The following is a 22,245-nucleotide window of genomic DNA, read 5'->3' as shown; positions in this document are numbered from 1 at the left end:
CAGGGGCTGCATGAGGGCCAATACAAATTCGTAAACTTTCTTAAAACATTATGAGATTTTTTTTGTGATTTTTTTTTTTTTAAGCTCATCAGCTATCATTAATTTTAGTGTATTTTATGTGTAGTCCAAGACAATTTTTCTTCTTCCAATGTGGCCCAGGGAAGCCAAAAGGCTGGACACCCCTGACCTAGAGGGTCAATTCCAGACCTCTAACCCTAGCAAACAAGCCCTCCAACTATATATATTCCCTGTCCTTTTATATTCTCCTGGTACTTCGGCACCATCTGGCACCATGTCGAACCACATGGGCCAGTTTCTCTTTCCTATATTGTTCTCAAACTCCTATTTATCCAACATACATATTCCCCCTTTCACCAAATTCACAGGACAAACTTTTACTATTCCTTCTTCAAGACTCAGCTCAAGAAACTTCTCCTCTATAAAGCCATCACTGATGATGTCAAGCAGAGGTAATTACTCTATTCTGTGCTATCATCACACCTAGAACATGCATTTATAATTATTATAACTATATTACAATTTTTTACATGTCTGTTTTCCCTACTAGATTGTATGCCTTCCAATAAGTCTGTTTTATTCACATTTGTATCCCCAATTTTATAAAAAATGACAACGAAAACTTCCACATTATAAACTGGCTTCATTTCATTAAAGTGCTGCTCTTTCTCCCCACCTCCCACCCACTAAGTAGCTAAATTCCTTATTTCAAGGAAACAGGAAAATGGAAGGAAAAAGTACTAAGAGTTTCCTGCCCAGATGCTGCATCAGACAGAAAAGCCATCAACAATTCAATTTCAATAAACAGAGCATCTATTATGTGCTAGATGCTAAAGACATGTAGATAAATAAAATATGGTGGCAATCTTCAAAAGCACAATTCGGTAGAACAGATAAATGTTTAAGCATGTAATCTGCAATTAAGCTAATAAGCCATTGTGAAGAAGAAAACAAAGTGCTGAAAAAGCAAAGAGAATAGAGCAATTAATGTACCTCAGGAGTTAAGATGGCTCTGTAAAACAAAAACAAACAAACAAAAAAAGTGGCCAGTGAAACTCTGAGTTTATTACTTGTCATAATGCCCGCCCAGTCATTTGAAGAGAAAAATATTCCATCTAGAACCCCTAATATATACATATGTTTGCCTTCCTCCATCTCCAGTGAATGAAGAATGGGAATCTGACACATAATTCTAAACTGGCCTCATGAACTCAACTACAAAAAAAACTAAGTCAATCAGATTAACTATGTCAGAAATGTGAACTAAGAAATATCAATGACTCTTGGGGGATGAGCTAAAGGGTTATAGGTAGAGCTGGAGTTTTATGGTCATGTAACCTAACCAAAGGTAAGGTGAGCAGAAACTCAGATCAGAATAGACAAAGGTACTTGAAGAACAGCCAAGTTACACTGATGGTCCGGTACCAGTGACGTTCTACCAACACCTGTTAATTCCTCCAGTGTCGCCTTGCTTTGAAAAGCACCTTCAATTCCAAACTTCACAAATCCCAGTCATATTATAGTTCCATTCTTGGATCCTTGTGATAGTCCACTGATACAGTTTGAATGTCTGTCCCCTCCAAATCTCATGTTGAAATATAATCCCCAGTGTTGGAGGTAGGGCCTGGTGGGAGGTGTTTGGGTAATGGGGGCCGAAACCTCATGAATGGCCTGGTGTTGTTCCCCCAACAGTGAGTTCTCTCAAGATCTGGTTGTTTCAAAGTGTGTGGTGCCCATCTCCCCCGTCTCTTGCTCCTATTCTCACCATGTGAAACGCCTGCTCCCCTTCCCTTCTGCCATGATTGTAAGCTTCCTAAGACCCTCACCAGAAGCACATGCTAGAGCCATGCTTGTACAGCCTGCAGAACTGTGAGCCAATTAAATTTCTTTTCTTTATAAATTACTCAGGTATCCCTTTATAGCAATGCAAATGGCCTAATACATCCATACATATAAATAAATGCCCCTTTATTTGGGCCAGCTTGAGTGGGTCTCTTTGCTAAATAGCCTGACAAACATAGAAATCTTGAAAGATTTATTTTCCTCTGCAGTTGAAATAGTGAACTTTATTTTTCTTACATAAGACTTGAAATTACCAAATATAATTTGAATATAAAGTCAGACTCTTAGTTGCTCTGGATAATATTCTATCTAAACTCCAACAAACATTTGGGAGAAATAACATTTACCAACTATTGTCATCCATTCATCCATTCATCCATCCATCCATCCATCCATCCATCCATCCATCCATCCATCCATAAAATAGTCCTTAATTCCCTAGAATACTTTTGGTAATTCCCTAGTACATATAAGTCCTGTAAATAGAACACTAATAAGACAGTTTATCTACAATTAAGACAGGAAGGGATTCACACACTGTAACAATTGGTGGTAGGATCTTCCCTAACCACACACACTAAATATAGATGTCTATATAAACAGAAATAAAATGCACAAACAAGAAAATATGAAATTATAAATTTTCAACATGGTCAGTGTCCACTTACAGAATTTAAAATCCAAACAGAAAATGGCATTGGAAAGGCTTTAAGAGATGATAAATATGATTAAAGGGCTAGAACACAAACCCCATAATGAAGAATTAAAATACTTTGAATATTTTTCCTGGCGATTCAAATTTGCCTTTTAAGAATATAATAATTTGGCCAGGCGCGGTGGCTCATGGAACACTTTGGAAGGCCTAGGCAGGAGGACCACTTGAGCCCACAAGTTCAAGTTTATAGTGAACTATGATCCTGCCACTGCACTCCATCCAAGGTGACAGAGAAAGACTCTGTCTTCTAAAGAAGAATATGATAATTATAGTTCTACTGTTAAGAACTCTTTAGTTTACATCCATAAAGTGGAGGCAATAGTAGTGTGGACTTCATAGGGTTGTTACGAGCATTAAATGAGTTAATATAAAGTGTTAACAGCAGTTCCTAGTACATAAAAGAGCTCAGTAAGCATTAGTTAATAATACCATTGCCCACTGCACTGCCACTGTAAGGCAAAAAATAATAATTAGAAAAAAACTGCCAGGCCAGGTGCAGTGGCTCGCACCTGTAATCCCAGCACTTTGGGACGTCCAGGCAGGAGGATCACTTAAGCCCAGGACTTTGAGATCAGCTTGGGCAACACAGAGAAAGAGACTCCATCTCTACAAAAAATTAAAAATGAGTCAGGCATGCTGGTGTATACCTGTATCCCCAGCTACTGGGCACAGCCTAAGGTGGGAGGATTCCTTAAGCCCAGGAGTTCAAGACTGCAGTGAGCTATGATCATGCCACTGCATTCCAGCCTAGATGACAGACTGAGACCCTGTCTAAAAAAAAGTACGAACTCCCCAATTGGGGTGTCCAAGTATATCTAGGCAGCTGATTACTGGAATAAGGAACACATAAGAGAGAGAGACATACCCTACTGGTGGCCCTTTCACATCCTAACATTAGATGATCATAATATAGGGAGATGGGGAAAATCTGTGAAAATCAAACACATTAATAAACAGACTAAAGTTGTTTTGAGAAACATATGTGGCCAGGCGCAGTGGCTCACGCCTGTATTCCCAGCACTTTGGGAGGCTGAGGCGGGTGGATCATTTGAGGTCAGGAGTTTAAGACCTGCCTGGTCAATATGATGAAACCCCGTCTCTACCAAAAACACAAAAATTAGCCAGGCATGGTGGCACACACCTGTAGTCCCAGCTACTAAGGAGGCTGAGGTGGAAAAAATTGCTTGAACCTATGAGACAGAGGTTGCAGTGAGCCAAGATGGAACCACTGCACTCCGGCCTAGGTGACAGAGTGAGACCCTGTCTCAAAAAATAAAAATAAAAGAAAAAAGAAAAACATATGTGAACATTTTAATAAGTGCAAAAAAAGCACTTGAAAGTCCCAAATCAAGTTAAGATAGGAAAAAAAAAATTTATCAAAATTTATCAAAGCCTATATAATAAATACTATGCTTGAAAATGAGTTAAAGTCCCAGATTAGGGCCAAAACAAAGATGCCCACAAAAATCACTACAATTTATTTGCTTTGCATTCATGCATTTTGTAAAATATTTTAAAACACTAAACTGTGGGTGGGGCACAGTGGCTCACGCCCGTAATCTCAACACTTTGGGAGGCCGAGGCAGGCAAATCACGAGGTCAGGAGTTCGAGACCAGCCTGGCCAACGTGGTGAAACCCCATCTCTACTAAAAACACAAAAATTAGCTGGGCATGGTGGCGCGTGCCTGCAATCCCAGCTACTTGGGAGGTTAAGGCAGAATAATCTCTTGAACCTGGGAGGCGGAGGTTGCAGTGAGCTGAGAGCACGCCACTATACTCCAACCTGAGCGACAGAGTGAGACTTCGTCTCAAAAGAAAAAAGAAAAACAAACAAACAAAACAAACAAAACACTGTGAGACTATTGATGCTATATGCCAATGGCCAACGACTTTTTTTAATCCCTTTGGTAATATACATCCTGAAAACATTGTCAATCTGGATCAGATAATACCTGTTCCAAGTTTAGTTTAAAAAAATAAACATTCATTATAAAATTTAGAAAAACTGAGTTTTGGTCAAAGCTTTGTCTTTAAAATTACTATTGTGACTTTTGACAAGTTAATTCATTTTTCTGGGCCTCAGTTTTCTCCTTTATAAAATGAAAAGGGGGCAGTCACTGGGTAATCTCTGGGGTCCTTTTCAATACTAATATCAGTTGTCCAAGATGAACAGTGAAGTCCTCGAGTATAGTAACAAATCAACTTGAAACTGCCACTAGAGGGTGTCCTGCTCCAGGGTACTATGCAAGCCATAGACCAATCTACAAAGCCAAGACTGTATTTCTAGCATTTTACTGGTGCCTCAGTACTCCAACAGCTAAAGGATTACGGGACTCTGATTCAATTACTAACTTGTTTAGAACTGACAGTAGTCTTGCACCTGTATCAAAGCTAGTAATTGGATAGAAAGCTGAAAGACGACAGAATGTATGGAAAATTTTACAGAAACTCAGTGGAATCCTGAACGTGGAGGAGGGAAGGTGGAGAATATAGAAAACCTAACCTAAAAGGGAAGATTCATGATGACAATAGATTAAAGTAAATGATAACATCTGATCTAATAATCAATATTAAATGAGAGTCATCTCAGGAACATTTAAGTCACCTAAATTAATTACCTCTCTTATTCCTCTTGATAGAGAAAATAGCTCTAATCATGATTAGATTAATATAATCATGATTAGATAATAGGCTATAATCACGATTATGTAATAGGTGCTTTAAATTCTTCTATTTTCTATTTTTTCTTCCTTGAAAGTTAAATATCACCTAAATAAAAATACTACTCAGAATGACAAAATTAATGTAACTACTTCGTTGATTTTGACTAGCATTTTCTATTAGAATGATTTGAGTACATTATCTCAAAGATACTCAAAGAATAATGAATATGATGGCAGTTTCTCCAAATAATAATCTTGGTATTAATAATTAAGACTACTAGCAAACAACATTGCTTGATAGTATAGAAAGGCTAATGAATATACCTGAAAACTACCATGAAAAGTGTGCTTAATAAGGTAATTTGCTGAATTCTACTGAGAATCATTAAACAGTGCTAAAAGAGAATTTCAGCACCATTCAAAACAGCTAAAAAGACTGAGGAGGGTTCAAGTGACAGAGGTATTTAAAACACCAATAATGGCAGTTGGTTTAAGACCAAAAGTTTTAACACCTTTTAGGAGCTTTCATGCCTTGGGAGGGGCTGACGTTTCATACATCATCAAAGTTTGTCACCCAAGCAAAGCACAATTAATTAAAAGGACACAATCCAACCTTTTATATGTTTACAGTATAAAATTTTCCCAATAATTTTACAAAACTGGTTTTGAGACTCTGTAGGCTGTAACTTTATGAAAACTTACTTCAGCATTATAAAAGTTTTCAAAATCAATTCTACAAGATCCCAGGTTCTGCCACTTTATGTTAAAAAGACTTTCCAGTGTATTGTACACTTGCAGCCATGCATTCCTATAAGACTGTTATTATTCTTTACTTTCTACCAATACTATTAGATTATCATTATTTGTTACCTGATCATACTCCAAGGCTCCTGGGTAGAGCGGCCATCCAAGGAATAATTCTGCAATCACACATCCCAATGACCACATGTCTATGGCTTCACAAAATGGCAACCCCAATATAATCTCTGGAGCTCTGAAATTTAAAATTAAAACAAAAATCAGGGTGGTTTTTCTCTAAAATTACCTAATTTCAACTGGCATCCTAGGAAGTTAGTAAAATGACAGAGGTATCACATTCTATGTATAGGAACTCTTCACTATTTCAAAACTCTTTGAAACCTAGACATAATCCTGAATTAATCTGAAAGGGGCACTATGAGTACAACATTTCTATAATAAAGTCTCTTCCACCGTAATCCTGTTTCCTCATAGCTTTATTAACATAACATTTTTTGAAAAACATAGATCTTGTTTTTAAGACTATAGCAGATCAGAAATAACACAACAGGAAGAGAACTGGCAAACTATTAAATACATACTATGACATCAGCGGAACTGAAAACCAGACATTGAGAGATAAAACCAAAACAAAGCAAAACCCTCAAAAGCTAAAAGTGAATCTAGACCTAGATATTACTTCAGAATACAGTAATAAATATTTACCTAATTGGAGCTATTAGTCATCCAAGAGATTAAACTAAATTCAGTGTATTCTGTCTTAAAAGGCAGATAAGTATATAGCATAAAACAAAATAGTTAAAAAGCATTTTAGCACCTAAAAGGATTTGGTCATTTGGGAAATGTAATCCAAGAAACATATTATTCCTAGATAAATTATGTTACACCTTCATATGGATTTCCCTTGAGAACATTCATGTTCTAAGACAGACTCCATGTACAGCTGTGTAATTCCAAAGAAGTCATACGTATCACAGTTATCCTAGATTTGTGTGTGCATGTGTGTATAATTTTAAAACAATCTCAATCTTACAGAGTAGTTGCAAGAACAGTACATATTTTTTCCCTAAATCACTTGAGAATAACTTGCCAAATTTCTGTATACTTTATAGTTCCTCCAAACAAGAATATTCTCCTACATAACCACAACACAGTCATCAAAATCAGGAAATGAACACTGATATATCTCCACCATCTAAGCTTCAGACTCCAATTAAGTTTGGCCAATTATACTAATACCATCCTTCTTGGCAAAAGGATCCAACTCAGGATCATGCATTGCATTTAGTTGTCCTATCTCTTTCAGTCTTTTTCAATATGGAATAATTCCTAAGTTTTGTCTAGATTTCCAAGACCTTTGCATAACAGATTACATGCCAGGTATTTGGAGAAACGTCCCTCAGTGTGGGTTTGTCTGATGTTTCCTCATAATTAGATTCAGAGGAATATCACAGAAGTCATCATGTTTTCTCATTGTATCTTATTAGGCATGCAATTCTGATATGTTCCATTACTAATAATTTTTACTTTGATCACATGATGTCTGCTATATTTCTCCACCACTAAGTTCCTCCTTTTCTCTTTCTAATTAAGTATTTTGTGGGATCTCAATTTGAAACTATATAAATAATCCATTTCTTATCAAACTTTCATTTTTTTCATTTATTTACCCATATGAGTACAGATGAAAGGATTCCTACTTTATTCAATGAGTTATAATCCATGACTATAATTACTTATTTTGATTCTCAAATTTTCCCAGATTCGGCGTAGTGGCTCACACTTTGGGAGCCACCAAATCCCAGCACTTTGGGAGGCCAACATGGTAGGATTGCTTGAGCTCAAGAGTTCTAGACCAGCCTGGGCAACATAATGAGACCTCATCTCTACCAAAAAAAAAAAAAAAATTTTTTTTTTTTTTAATTAGCCAGGGTGATGGTCCACACCTGTAGTCCCAGCTACTTGGGAGGCTGAGGTGGCAGGGTCGCTTGAGCCCAGGAGGTCCAAGCTGCAGTGAGCTGAGATCGTGCCACTGCACTCCAGCCTGAGGAACAGAACCAGGCTCTGTTTCAGAGGGAAAAAAAAAAAAAAAAAAAATCCCAGATTTGACCAGTCAGAACTCCCTCAGACTTTTATGTTCTTCTGACATGTCCTCATCATTCTCAGATTATTTCTTTGCTTTCTGACACAGCAAGATATTCCAGGCTCATCTTGTTCTTTCCCTCCTCCAGTCCTAGAAACAGCTATTTCTCTGAGGATCTCCGGTATCTTTTCGTGTAGAACAGACCTTTGAAACAAAGATCAGGGAGCTATGGAACCTCATTACTATTGGGATGGTTCCCAGACCTTCTCAGTACATATATTATCTAGAGTTCAGTAAAATAAATCTGCTAATTTCTTAACCGAGACTGGGGGTTGTCATCTCCTAAGGCAGTGGTTCTCAATCTTGGCTGTACATTACAATCATTTGGTCCTGGCCACACCCTACACCAATTAAATCAGAAACCCTGGGGATTAGGCTTAGGAATCAAGAGTGGCTTCAACATATAGCCAAAGTTGAGAACCAAAGCCCTACACTCAAGAAGTTAGACCAATGCCAGGACCATCCCATGTCCTCCCTACAACTCTTCTGGCAAAGGAAATTCAGAAGATAATAAACAAGTTGTCTTCTACCACAGACTTGGGGTCTGCCCAGTAAATATTCTACTCTTGGCCCCATCTCTGCTGTAATTAATACTTAAGATTCAGTAGAACCTTAACCAATCCACAGGCATTTGTTGAAAACAATTAAGAGCCATGGGGAGATTCTATGAGGTATAAAAGATCTTCAAAACATGGTTATAAGAGGTTTTCATTTTTTTGACAAAATATTCAAGTGTCTGTATAGATGTATACACATGAATTATATTTAGGTATAATCAAATGCTAAAATGTGTTGTAGAAAGATGAAAAAAAGTAAGCTGTACTAAGTTATTAATCCTGTATATTCACAATATTGTACCAAAAAAAGCTATCAAAGATGGAGACCTTATCCCTTTTTTGTTCATTATTTGTGTGCCCAGGACCTTGTAAAGAATATGCATTCAGTAAACATTTCTCAAATAAATCATTTCAACATAGGTTGAATCACACAAAGAAAAGTATCAGAGTGCAGTCTGGGTTTCAACTAGGCCTTCAAATACAGAAGTCTAGGCAGAAAGAAAGAGAACAGGGCACAAAAGTTTATAAAGGGCATATATTAACCTATACTAAAAAAGATTCAAAGCAAAAATGCAGTTTTGAAAGTATGGCATGGAAATGAGATTCACTACCAATGTTAACCATATACTAATCTGAATGTGAAACAAAAATTAGTAAGACTAATGATATGCCTATTACTGTGTGTATAAAAGCTTTATTATTATTTTGAAATATTTAATATGAAAAATTCTTCATAGGATTTGAAATTTTTTGGTGTAGAAATTTTCAGTATCACATTTGGCAATGAAAGAAAAGTAACAGAATAACAGCACCTAAGATATACCATTTAAAGAGACTGAAACCATTTTAATTCTGTTAATGGTAAGAAAAGAGTTTCTGTCAGACAAAGAGCAACAAATTCCTTCTGCCATGTGCTACCATTTAATGAATAAGTCAAGTTTCTAACTGATGGTGACAACAAGAATATAGAGTCATCTTTACAAAATCTTGATCAGGAATTGCACATAGCCACTCAAACATAAAATCTAAGATACAAAAGTTACACTCACAGAAGCAAATTCAAGTTTCCCATTTTAAAATACAAAAGAGTTTTAACTGGGAGTTTTATACAAGTTCATTATCTATTATTGCATTAGTTCAGATTCTCTGAGAATCAAATTAGATATGCCAGAAATTGGTTGGGGAAGATGCCTGGGCAGCATACAGGCGGAGGAAGCAGAAGGAAGTGAGGAGAAACTTGAGCAGGGTCTGAGGGTGGAAGAAGAGAGGCAAAGGAGGAGTTGGGTACAAAGAACCTCTCACAGCAGTGCACTTACGAGAAAGTCTCGGTTGGGCCAATACCAAGTCCCTAAACAAACATTATCTGTATGAGGAACCTCCCATCAAGCAAGAATAGTCCAACTCTAGTGCCCCCCGCTCTGCCTGGTCATTGGTGGGAAGGAGCCCAAAGGAAGTATGGCCTCAGCCTGAGCACTGCAGTACATCTGAAGGTGCAGCAGCTGGAGGCTCGCAGCCAGCTGCTCCATACAGGGGACTCTCTTGAAGGGGATTCTGAGTGGCATACTTTCACAGCTGCCACAACTAGCTTCCCAAAAGTTTCTACATTTCATTTCACAATACATATCTATGATAGAGAAAATGCAGTAAATTTATTCACCAAGTCCCCTACAAACAAGACCAAATTCTCCCCAGTTAACCCTAGCATGCCATGCATTTTCTATGTATATCATACCATAGCATGAGAAAAGCTGGGAAGCAATGCCTGAAAACACTTACAATCTAGATGAAACTGCCAGAGACATGACAGTTCTACCAGCCAGTCTTACAACACAATACACTTTAAAAAATAAACCATGCATTGAAAGAATACAATCTGTCTGTCAGCAGTGAATAAAGCTTAGTTTACTGGTTTCATCTTAATTGGCTCTAAAATTCCTCCCATGGGCTAAATATACTTGTGTATGAAAAAGACCATAGCAAGAATTCTGACTTGTGGACCACTCACAGAATCTTCTGTACTTGTGTATGAAAAAGACCATAGCAAGAATTCTGACTTGTGGATCACTCACAGAATCGTCTGTCCTACTCCTACAGAAAGCTCTTCCGCTTTTTTCATCTACCTTAACTCTTATCCTCTGAGTGTGGCAGTGCTAAGCATATTGCAGAGAAGAGACATCATTTGTACTTTTGTAGAACAGTCAAGGCGCAAATTAAACATGCCAGTTAAATGGAGAATACAACTAAGCCTGTTTCTCGCACTCTATAAATAGTAACTCACGGTTAGAAAGTAAGTGTGAAAACCATAAACACAACAGTTTAGGGCATGTGATAAAGCCAATCTACATCTGAAATGCCATTTCTTTTCCTTTTTTATTTTTTGCCATGTGCTTTTAATCGAATTTATCAATATTAAGAGCAAATCCTTTCACTCTAAAATCTTGAAGCACTGATATAAAACTTATGTTAAAGTGGTTAAGTTGAAAAACAATTTTCATTTTATCCACTATAAGTCAGTCCTCCAGTTCCCCGAACCTCTCCATCCCTAGGCCACCACAAATCCACTTTCTGTTTCTATAGATTTGCCTATTCCGGACATTTCATATAAATGGAATCTGGCCGGGCGTGGTAGCTCACGCCTGTAATCCCAGCACTTTTGGAGGCCAAACTGGGAGGATCACTTGAGGTCAGGAATTCAAGACCAGACTGGCCAACATGGTGAAACTCTGTCTCTACTAAAATACAAAAATCAGCCAGGTGTGGTGGTGTGCATCTGTAATCCCAGCTACTCAGGAGGCTGAGGCAGGAGAATTTGCTTCAGACTGGGAGGCGAAGGTTGCAGTGAGCCGAGATCGCGCCACTGCACTCCAGCCTGGGCGACACAGCAAGACTCCGTCTCAAAAAAATAATAATAAAAATAAAAATAAAAGTAAAATAAAAAGTTGGGAATGTATGAAGAAAAACTCTGGGAAGACAAATACTGGAGCCTGGTAAGGAAGCACTGATTTCACATAATAAAAATCACCTAAATAGTGCTAGATTTCAAACACTCAGGAGTAGATACACAGCTCTCCCCTTAATAGCGAGTAATTTACCTAAGCCTTAGTATTTTCATTTTTAAAACAGGGTTTTACTAACCTTACATACTCAGAAGATTATCTAAAGGACTAAGTAAAAGAATGTGTGTGGAATGTAAAGCAGTATATACATTCCTGTAAACTATTCATACTCACTGTCCTACTTCACATTTCCTCTTTTCAAACCTCCACCTCCTCCTCATCCTCACTGTTGTCCTTATATTCTACTTTACTAAAATAAATAGATGTAATCTGAAAGACAGCTTCCACATTCTTACCACATCTACTAGATCACTTGCAGCTGTCAGTGTAATGCTTCTATCTAAGACATCCATGCTCACCTACTGAAGTACATCACTCCAATTTCCCACTCTCATTACCAATATCTCTTTCTCTATAGGACAATTCTAGATCTCCATCTTGGAAAAATAAAGGAAAAGAAAAAAACTCTTGATGATATATCCTCCTTCAGCCATCACCCCTTTTTCTGTTCCCATTTTACACCAATCCTTCTTGAAAGCACTGTTTATACAAGCTGCCTCCAACTGTACCACCATCTTGAACTTATTCGAAAAGGCTTTCATTATCCTATCGTTCCACCCAGATAGCTCTTATCAAGGTCACTAAATCACTGCATTTGCCATGTCCTCAATCTACTTGACTTGCAGTATTCAACACAGCTGATTATTAATATAACCGCACTTGAATTCCAGGACACCGGAACTCTTTGTTCTCCTCCTTATCTCACTAGCACACCCTTTTCAGATTGCTTCACTAGTTCCGTTTCATTTTCCCAACGTTTAAACTTTGGGGTACCTAAAGGCTCAGTTTTTTGGCATCTATCCTCCCTTTGGGCATTTACCTCCCTTACATGATCTCATCTTGTCACATGTTTCTAAATAACCACCACTATTCTTAAGACTCCCAAATGTACATCTCCAACTCAGGCCTTTCTCTTTAACTCCAGACTTGTCAATCCAATTGTCTGCTCCGCACTTCTTCTTGAATGTTTATTAGGCATCTCAAACTGAATGTGTTCAGAAAGAACTCCTGATTCCCCCAAACTCACTTCTGTCACAGTCTTAGCCGTGTCCGTAAACGATAATTCTATCCTTTCGGTTTCTCAGGCCTCCGTGAGAATCAGATTTAACTCTTCTCTTTTTCTCACTTCCCACATCAGCAAATTCCATTGACTCTATCTTCAAAATACAGTGTATCTATTAATAGACTGTAACTACCTTTACTGCTAACACCCTAATCTAAACCACCATCATCTCTCATCTGGATTACTGCAAGAGCTTCCTAACTGTTCTTGCTTCTGTCCTTATCCTCTACCATCTCTTCTCATTCTAGCAGTCTGAGTGATCCATTTAGTACACAAATCAGACCATGTCATTCCTCTCCTCAAAATCCTAACTGGCTTCCTATCACAGAAAAAGTCAAATTTCTCACAATGTAACCACCTTTCCTGTTACCTCTCTAATCTAACCCCCATCACCTCCATCTGTTATTACAAGAGCTTCCTGTTCTTTGCTTCTGTCCTCACCCTCTGCCATCTATTCTCAATCTAGCAGCTTGAGTGACCCATTTAATACATAAATTAGACCATGTCACTCTTCTCCTCAAAACCCTGAGAGCTTCCTATCTCAATTCCTCACAATGGCCTACAAGGTGCAGCCCTTAGCTACATCTGAAACTTCCTACCATTCTCCCACTTGCTTGCTCTGGTCCAGTCACATTAGCCTCCTTACTGTTTCAAACCATAGTTCCTGCCTCAAGACCTTTGCATTTAAAAATATCTGGGAGAAGAGAGTTCCAGGCAGAGGGAATAGCAAGACTTGATCTCTTCCTCTTACTCTGTATTATTGCTTAACAGTCATGTTACTAGAAAGGCCTTCCCTGACCACCTTAAATAGAAGAGTAAGCCCTCACTAACACATGGCACTTGCCTTTCTTCCTTTATCCTGCTTGACTGTTCTCTATAGCACTTGTCATTAACTGATAAATACAATGGCTTATTATCTATCTCCTCTCTGCCCCCACTAGAATATAACATGGGGGCAAGAACTTTAATTCTTTTAATGCTATATTCCCAACATATAAAACACTTCATTATTTGTTCAATGTAATGATCAACCAACAAAAGCTAAAAGCATACATCATTCATTCAGGAAAGCAAAGAAAATGTTGTTGAACATCACCGATATATGAGCTGAACAGGTATGAACCAATGGACCCTTACAAAGTCATTTTGCACTGGGGACAACTGTTTAATGATTACATAATTAAAAATATATATATATTTACTGAGCTTTAACATTGTGCCAGGTATCATGACTTTTTTTTTTTTTTTTTTTTGAGATGGAGTTTTGCTCGTTTTGCCCAGGCTAGAGTGCAATAGCGTGATCTCGGCTCACTGCAACCTCTGCCTCCCGGGTTCAAGCAATTCTCCTGCCTCAGCCTCCCAAGTAGCTGGGATTACAGGTGCCTGCCACCACACCCAACTAATTCTTTGTATTTTCAGTAGAGATGGGGTTTCACAATATTGGCCAGGACGGTCTCAATCTCTTGACCTCGTGATCCGCCCGCCTCGGCCTCCCAAAGTGCTGGGATTACAGGCATGAACATTATTTCATTTAAAGAAAATGTTACTGCATTTTCTACCCAAGACCAAAAATTTGGGTAAACAAAATGTTCTACATGAAACAGAAGAACCCCTGGGTTGAGTACAGCCAATCCACAGAATGAGAAATAATAAATCATTGTTTCTGAAGCAACTAAGTTTTGGAATTGTTTGTCACACAGCAACAGATAACAAATACACTGCCCAAAGTTACTCAGAAAGTGGTGGGACTGGGATTTAAATGTAAACCCCTGATTCTAAAGCCTCTTTCTCTATTCCATTTCATCTTAAATCATAAAATCTTTTGATTCAAAGAAACACAGGAAACCAAATGAACAGAAAACCTAGAAATTGGCCCAGAAGTTATTTTTGGCAATTCAATAAAGATATCCTCTGATTTTATTTTCTACAGAGCAGGAAAATTCTGGCCTATATTTTCTAATAGTTCTATAATATGAGAAAACATCTGTTATGTTCCTTTTATGATTAACTGGTCTTTAGATTTCTACGACAATCAAAAGAAAAAGGGAAGAGACAGATTTTGCTGGCATTTTTTAAACCAAACTTTTCATCCTATATAAATCCTTTTTAAATTACACAGTAACAGTAATAAAGTACCAACATAATACTACGAACCAAGCAATGTTCTAAGCATTTTATAAGTATTAACCCATTTGATATTCATATAAACCCTTTTAATAGATGAAGAAACAGACGAAGGGTGAGTAACCTGCCTAAGGTCACACAGCTAGTGAGAGGTGCAGTTGGAACTCAAATGCAGGTTTTATGGCTTCAAAATCCATGCTTTTAAGCACTACACCTTAAATAATTCCTATGATCCCTAAAACTACTGGACTTTTGGGCCAGGCACTGTGGCTCATGCCTATAATCCCAGCATTTTGGGTGGCCAACATGAGAGGATTGCTTGAGGTCAGGAGTTCGAAACCAGCCTGGGCAACATAGTGAGACCCCCCCATCTCTACAAAAAATTAAAAAAATAAAATAAAAAAATAAAAACTATTGGACTTTTATCTTAATGGAAGTGCTCACACTCAGCTGCTGTATTTCTCAATAATCCGCTCTTTCTCTTTAAACCTATCACCTTTGATTTTAAAACTAATCAGGAAATGTAAAATATAAACATAAACTTAAGAGAATTCTAGCAGACATTTTACTGAACTCTTCCTGTTCTTTAAGCATTTACTCACCTTAACCATAAAATCTTTCACATTAAATACACAGACATCCTCTAAATACCTCTTAGTTAAAACAAAGTTCTTATTTTGGGAGATGCAGAGTTCCTAAAGATGACTGTAACATCTTTTTACAGAGGCAGTTAGGAAATGAGCTCAACAGTGGATGTGACCATCTACTAGTCAGTAGGTGTGATTAGTCACAGATACCAGTTCATCATGCACTCAACAAATTCTTACAAGTTAAAGCCCTATAATTGTAACAAAAGATAGCAAAGACCTAAAGTAGTTATAAAATGCAGGCACAGATAAACAAGTACAAGCACAGCAAATAGAAGGATACACACCTAAGTTGTATCAGCAATAATCAATGAGGAATCAACCTGGCAAGGAGTAGGAAATGCTATATATTTCCATACTATTTTATTGTTTCTTAAACAAGCAACTCATACTATAAAATAAGATTGGCCAGGTGCAGTAGCTCACGTCTGTAATCCCAACACTTCGGGAGGCCAATCGGGAGGGATCACTTGAGCCAGGAGTCAAGACCACCCCAGGTAACATATGGAGACTCTGTCTCTACAAAACAATTTAAAAAAACATATTAGCTGAGCGTGGTGGTATGTGTCTGTGGTCCCAGCTACTTGGGGAGCTGAGGTGGGAGGACAGCCTGAGCGAGACTGCAGGGAGCTTAGATTGTGCCACTGAACTGCAGCCTGGGCAACAGAGCGAGACTCAAAAAAAAAAAAAAATTAGGGCCAGGCACAGTGGCTCACACCTGTAATCCCAGCACTTTGGGAGGCTGAGGCAGGAGGATCACTTGAGGTCAGGAGTTCAAGACCAGCCTTGGCCACTATGGCAAAACCCTATCTCTACTAAAAATGCAAAAATTAGCCAGGCATGGTGGTATACAACTGTAATCCCAGCTATTAGGGAGTCTGAGGCACGAGAATTCCTTGAACCTAGGAGGCGGAGGTTGCAGCAAGCAAGATGACACCACTGCACTCCAGCCTGGGCAACAGAGTAAGGCTCTGTCTCAAAAAAATTTAACTAATTAAACATATAATAAAAAAAGATTAATGTTTAAAAATGTCAGTCATTGAGACTTTATAGGAATTTACTATTTTTCTTATTATAAGTATCAAATTAGATCTTAAGTGAATCATCTATTTTTATTTATTATAAGGAACAATTTTCTGGGTTTTTTGTTGTTGTTGTTTTGTGATTAGGTCTTGCTCTACAGCCCAGGCTGGAGTGCAGTGATACAATCATAACTTACTGCAGTCTCAACCTCCAGGGTCTGGCAATCCTTCTCCTTCCAGCATCCCAAGTAGCTGGGACTACAGGCATGCACCACCATGCCCACCAAATGTTTTTTATTTTTTGTAGAGACAAGGTCTTGCTACATTGCCCAGGCTGGTCTCAAACTCCTGGCCTCAAGTGATCCCCTTACCTCAGCCTCCCAAAGTTCTGGGAACACAGATGTGAGCCACCATGCCCAGCCAGGAACAATTTTCTAATACATGTATTTGAAGTGGGAATGTGTTGCCTCAGGAGGAAAGGAATATTGGAGATGTCCCTTCCAGGTTCTGTCACTGTGTAGAGGATATCATAAAGGAGACTCTTAGCATAACAGGGGAATTTACACTACAGTACCTGCAAGACTCCTTACAAATCATAATGCAACTAAAATTTATAAAAATAGAGAACAGCAATTCCACAAGTGGAACTTTAACAGAAGGATGACTGTCAAAATACTACTAGTGAGTTTATTTCAGGTTAAAGCAGCTTTTTCAATATCCCATAGAATGGTGCTTTTTTAAAACAAGCAACAAACCCTCAACATTCTTAGAAAGGTAGATAGATTTCAAAACAGATGATCAACTGCTTCTACAAGTACTTTTTGTTATGAATGTCTTTGATATAAGAAGAAATAACATCACTACAGAATATTGGACGTTTATGCAGATTGTTTTTATGACTCTATAACCACAACTATCTGTGTTACAATTACATGTTGAAATGTAGAGGCTCTTAAAATAGATACTCATTCAAATGTAGTTTGTGTCTCAGACTAAAAATATCACAATTCAAAATATCCTTATTGAAAGGCCACTTAATCTTTTAAGTATGCAGGACAATGATCCAGATCAAAGCACCAAGTACAAAGAATAACAGCAATAACAAATATTTTCAAAGCCTATTAAATTTTATACTCAAGAAATGAAGGATAGAAGACAGCGAAGATTTAATATTTGTTACCAATATGCCACAAATACAGTTTACAGCCCACTACCGAAAAAGATGAACACAGCAATAATTTGCATTTCTATGACTGATCAATATCTAATATTTTATAAAAGTAGGAGTCAGGGCCAGGCACAGTGGCTCACATCTGTAATCCCATCACTTTGGGAGGCCAAGGCAGGCAGACAGCTTGAGTCCAGAAGTTTGAGACAAGGCTGGGCAACACAGCGAGACCTCGTCTCTACAAACAAACAACTTAGCTAGCGCCGGGGCAGTGGCTCACGCCTATAATCCTAGCACTTTGGGAGGCCCAGGCAGGTGGATCACGAGGTCAGGGGATTGAGATCATCCTGGCCAACATGGTGAAGCCCTGTTCTACTAAAAATACAAAAATTAGCCAGGTGTGGTGACGCGTGCCTGTAATCCCCGCTACTCGCGAGGCTGAGGCATGAGAATTGCTTGAGCCCGGGAGGCGAAGGTTGCAGTGAGTCGAGATCACGCCACTGCACTCCAGTCTGGGCAACAGAGCAAGATTCTATCAAAAATCTCATGATATGTAAGAGAAGACTGTGAGAACATTACTAACATACATCAAGAGAGAGAAACTAAGGGACCAGATTGGTAGGGTAACACAAAAAGTATCTGTGGAAAATAAAGACAAAACATGTCAGTAACTGAGGTAGCATGTATCTGTTCTTTACATGTTAATGTCGACAAATTAATGTATGATTATCACAGCTCATATATATGCACTATATTATTAGTACTACGTATTTGTATTGCATTTGGATTTTACAATCTTTTCGAATATCTTATTGTATGACATAACAAAATAAATGTAAGTATCCTTATTTTACAGGTGATTAGGAGGTAAGTATGGAACAATCCAATTATGTCTTAAATTTATCTGACTATGAAGTATATTTAAAATTATAATGTATTGTCACTAAAACACCAACACAGGCTCATTCATAATCTATTAGGTAAGTTTAGGCTAAATCAGACAACAAAAATTATTTAACTGCAATAAATGATTTAACTTTCTAACTTTGTAATAATTATTAACAATAATTTAAAATGTTGATTGAGTACTTATTAGAGTCAGATTCTTTTTTCGTTTTGGTTTTTTTTTTTTGAGACGGAGTCTCTCTCTGTCACCCAGGCTGGAGTGCAGTGGCACCACCTCGGCTCACTGCAACCTCTGCATCCCAGGTTCAAGTGATTCTCCTGCCTCAACCTCCCAAGTAGCTGGGATTATAGGCACCTGCCACCATGCCTGGCTAAATTTTTTTGTATTTTTAGTAGAGACGAGTTTTCACCACATTGGCCAGGCTGGTCCTGAACTCCTGACCTCAAGTGATCCACCCACCTGGGCCTCCCAAAGTACTGGAATTACAGGTATGAGCCACCCCGCCCAGCCTAGAGTAAGATTCTGTGCTAAATGTTTTACATTCATCATCTCACTTAATCCTAACAAAACCCTTTGAGGTAGATACATTATCCCATTTGAGACATGAGAAAACTAAGTGCAAAAGTAACTTTTCACGATCTCTCAGTTAGTGAATGGTGGGGCTTATACAAACCTATGTAGTCTGAGTGACAGTTCAAGTTCCTCACCACCATGTAGATAAATCATTTTTATTGTATGAACTATTAAATACATTATTCAGCCAGGTGCAGTGGCTCATGCCTGTAATCCCAGCATCTTGGGAGTCCATGGAAGGAGGATTGCTTGAGCCCAGGAGTACGAGACCAGCCTGGGCACAGAGCAAGGCCCCATCTATACAGGCATCATCAAGCACACCTGCAGTCCCAGCTACTTGGGAAGCCAAGGCAGGAGGATCGCATGAGCCCAGGAAGTCAAGGTTGCAGTGAGCTGTCTTTATAACACTGCACTCCAGCCTGGACCCTCTCAAAAAAAATTTTTTAAATAAATAAATAAATAATAAAATAAATGCATTATTTAACCGTAAGACCAGGTACTTGTGCATAAATGAGCACATAGAAAATTACACACTGGTTCATCAGGTGATCTCACATAATCTCATGGTGCTCTGGAGCACACCATTTCTTAAAGTATCACTTAACAGCTAGAAAAATCAATTAGTATTTTTCCTATACTTTTTTTTTCCTTTTAACTGATCATGTTGACATAATTTCAGACTTACAGAAAAGTTGCAAAAAATAGCACAATTCTGATAATACCCCTCAACTAGATTCCCCAAATGTTAACACTTTACTCCATTTGCCTTAACTCTCTTTTATGTATACACACAAATACAATTTTTCTGAACTGTTTGAGAGTTAAGTGGCAGACACTGTACCCCTTTACTTCTAAATGCTTCATTCAGTGTGTACTTCCCCAAAGCAAGCTCTTGCATAGCTACAGTATATTTGTCAAAATCAGGAAATTAATACAATATTACAATTCAATGTTGCCAACTGTCCCAATAATGTCTTCCTTTATAGCAAACAATACTTTAAAAAAAACAAATCCCAGATTCATGTTTCTTTAGTTTTGCTTATCTGGAATAGCTCCCTGGTATTTCTGTGGTTTTCACGACACTGCCATTTTCTAAGAATACATACCAGTTATTTTGTATAATATCCCTCAATTGGTGTTTATTTAATATTTTCTTATAAGAAAATTCAGTTAATTTTTAGCAGGATTACTACAAGAGTGATGCTATCTTATACTTGATTTTTTCAAGGCGCTTATTAGAAAACATATTATTACCATCAATTTTTCAAGTAACACCTATTAATGATTCTTAGAACAATTGTTATGTGCTGGGATAATCAAATAAATACAGACTTTGGAGTTACAGAGAACTAAATTCAAATCCCAACTCTGGCAATTACTTACAAACTCAATGCCTTATGCGAATTGTAAACGTCACTGCAGCCTCAATTCATTCATTTGTAAATGAGAGATATACTTGCCTTTCTGGATTATTGTGACAATAAAACCAAGTAAAGCACTTGGCACATAACTAATCTCCCTTAAACCCAAAAGCATCACAAGTTAAGAGTGCTTGAGTGATTTCCCCAGGGTCAATAAATCATAGTGGCAAGACAAAAACTTAAATTGTAAACCATATTAGAAATAAAATGTGCCCTCTACAAAGAGTCCTCATAATATTTATATACGTATCTTATCAACTCTGTTAAGAAGACTGGAAAGATCAGAAACTGTCTCTCATTTGTATATTTCACACAATCCCTGGCAGAGTCTTTTACAAACTTAAATCACTCCTTAAAGATGTAGTCAATGAATGCAAAATATACAGACACAATTGTCCCCAAATACATTCCATTTTAATCTGTATTTTAAATGAAATTCTCAGGTTTTTGATATCATATGGAATAGCCAACAACATTAGCCAACTTTATAGAAGAGGGGGATTAAAGTGAACGTGAAAATATAACACTCCTCCATATAACACACCCTGCATAATTTCCTATCAAAACCAGTAATCCAAAACAGTCTAGAGAACTGCCAGGAGCCATCAAGGTACCTTCAAATATACTGAATTACATTCTGTCTAATAAAGAAAATGGAAGGATACTGAACAACTATAAAAGCTAGAAAAAATATACACATAAAAATAGCTATGTGTAGCCAGACAGTGGTGCATGTCTGTAGTTGAAGCTTCTCCAGATGCTGAGGCAAAAGGATAGCTTCAGGCCAGGAGTTCAAGACCATCCTGGGCAACATAGCAAGACCCTGTCTCTACAAAACACACACATACAAAAAAATTAAAAGGTGTATTTTTTCATTGTGTGTGTGTGTGTGTAGAGACAGGGTCTTGCTATGCTGCCCAAGCTGGTCATGAACTCCTGGCCTCAAGCGATCTTCCTGCCTCAGCCTCCCAAAGTGTGGGGATTAAAGGTATATGCCACTGCACATGGCCAAGACTCCAGCACTTTAAAAACAAAAACAAAAAAGGGTGTTTTCTGACTTTGAGTGATAGCAATGCATCAATGGAGGTTTATCAATTCTAACAAATGTACACTGTGGTACAGGATGTCAATAGTGGCAGGCTGTATGTGTACATACAGAGGCAGGGGGTATACAGGAACTCAGCACTTTCTGCTCAATTTTTCTGAGAACCTAAAAGTACTCGACAAAATAGTCTATTAAAAAAACAAACAAAGAAAAAAGGCCAGGCATGGTGGACTGACACCTGTAATCCTGGCACTTTGGGAGGCCAAGGTTAGAGGATCACTTGAGCCCAGCAGTTGAGACCAGTCTGGGCTGCAAGACTTCGTCTCTACACAAAATGAAAAAATGAGTCAGGTGTTGTGGCACATGCCTGTGGTCCTAGCCACTCAGGAGGCTGAGGTGGGAGGATCACTGGAGCCCAGGGGGTCACCAGCTGTGGTGAGCTGTGATCTTACCACCGTACT

The 22,245-nt window shown here is 38.1% G+C and overlaps 1 protein-coding gene across 7 annotated transcripts in view; it reads right to left on the bottom strand.

Annotated features, from left to right (window-relative positions):
* Positions 1-22,245, bottom strand: part of HIPK3 (homeodomain interacting protein kinase 3) — a 100,891-nt gene that overhangs the window by 22,491 nt on the left and 56,155 nt on the right. For all 7 annotated transcript variants that reach the window (XM_009186339.4, XM_009186342.4, XM_009186340.3 and 4 more), the window contains one exon: positions 6,110-6,233. In XM_009186339.4, coding sequence (XP_009184603.1) covers positions 6,110-6,233 — 124 coding nt within the window. The remainder of the gene's footprint in view (positions 1-6,109; positions 6,234-22,245) is intronic.

This window comes from Papio anubis, chromosome 12 (assembly GCF_008728515.1).
Source record: "Papio anubis isolate 15944 chromosome 12, Panubis1.0, whole genome shotgun sequence".
NCBI classification, from domain to species: domain Eukaryota; kingdom Metazoa; phylum Chordata; class Mammalia; order Primates; family Cercopithecidae; genus Papio; species Papio anubis.
Note: the sequence above shows the minus strand (reverse complement) of the source record. Positions and strands in the feature narration are given on the sequence as shown.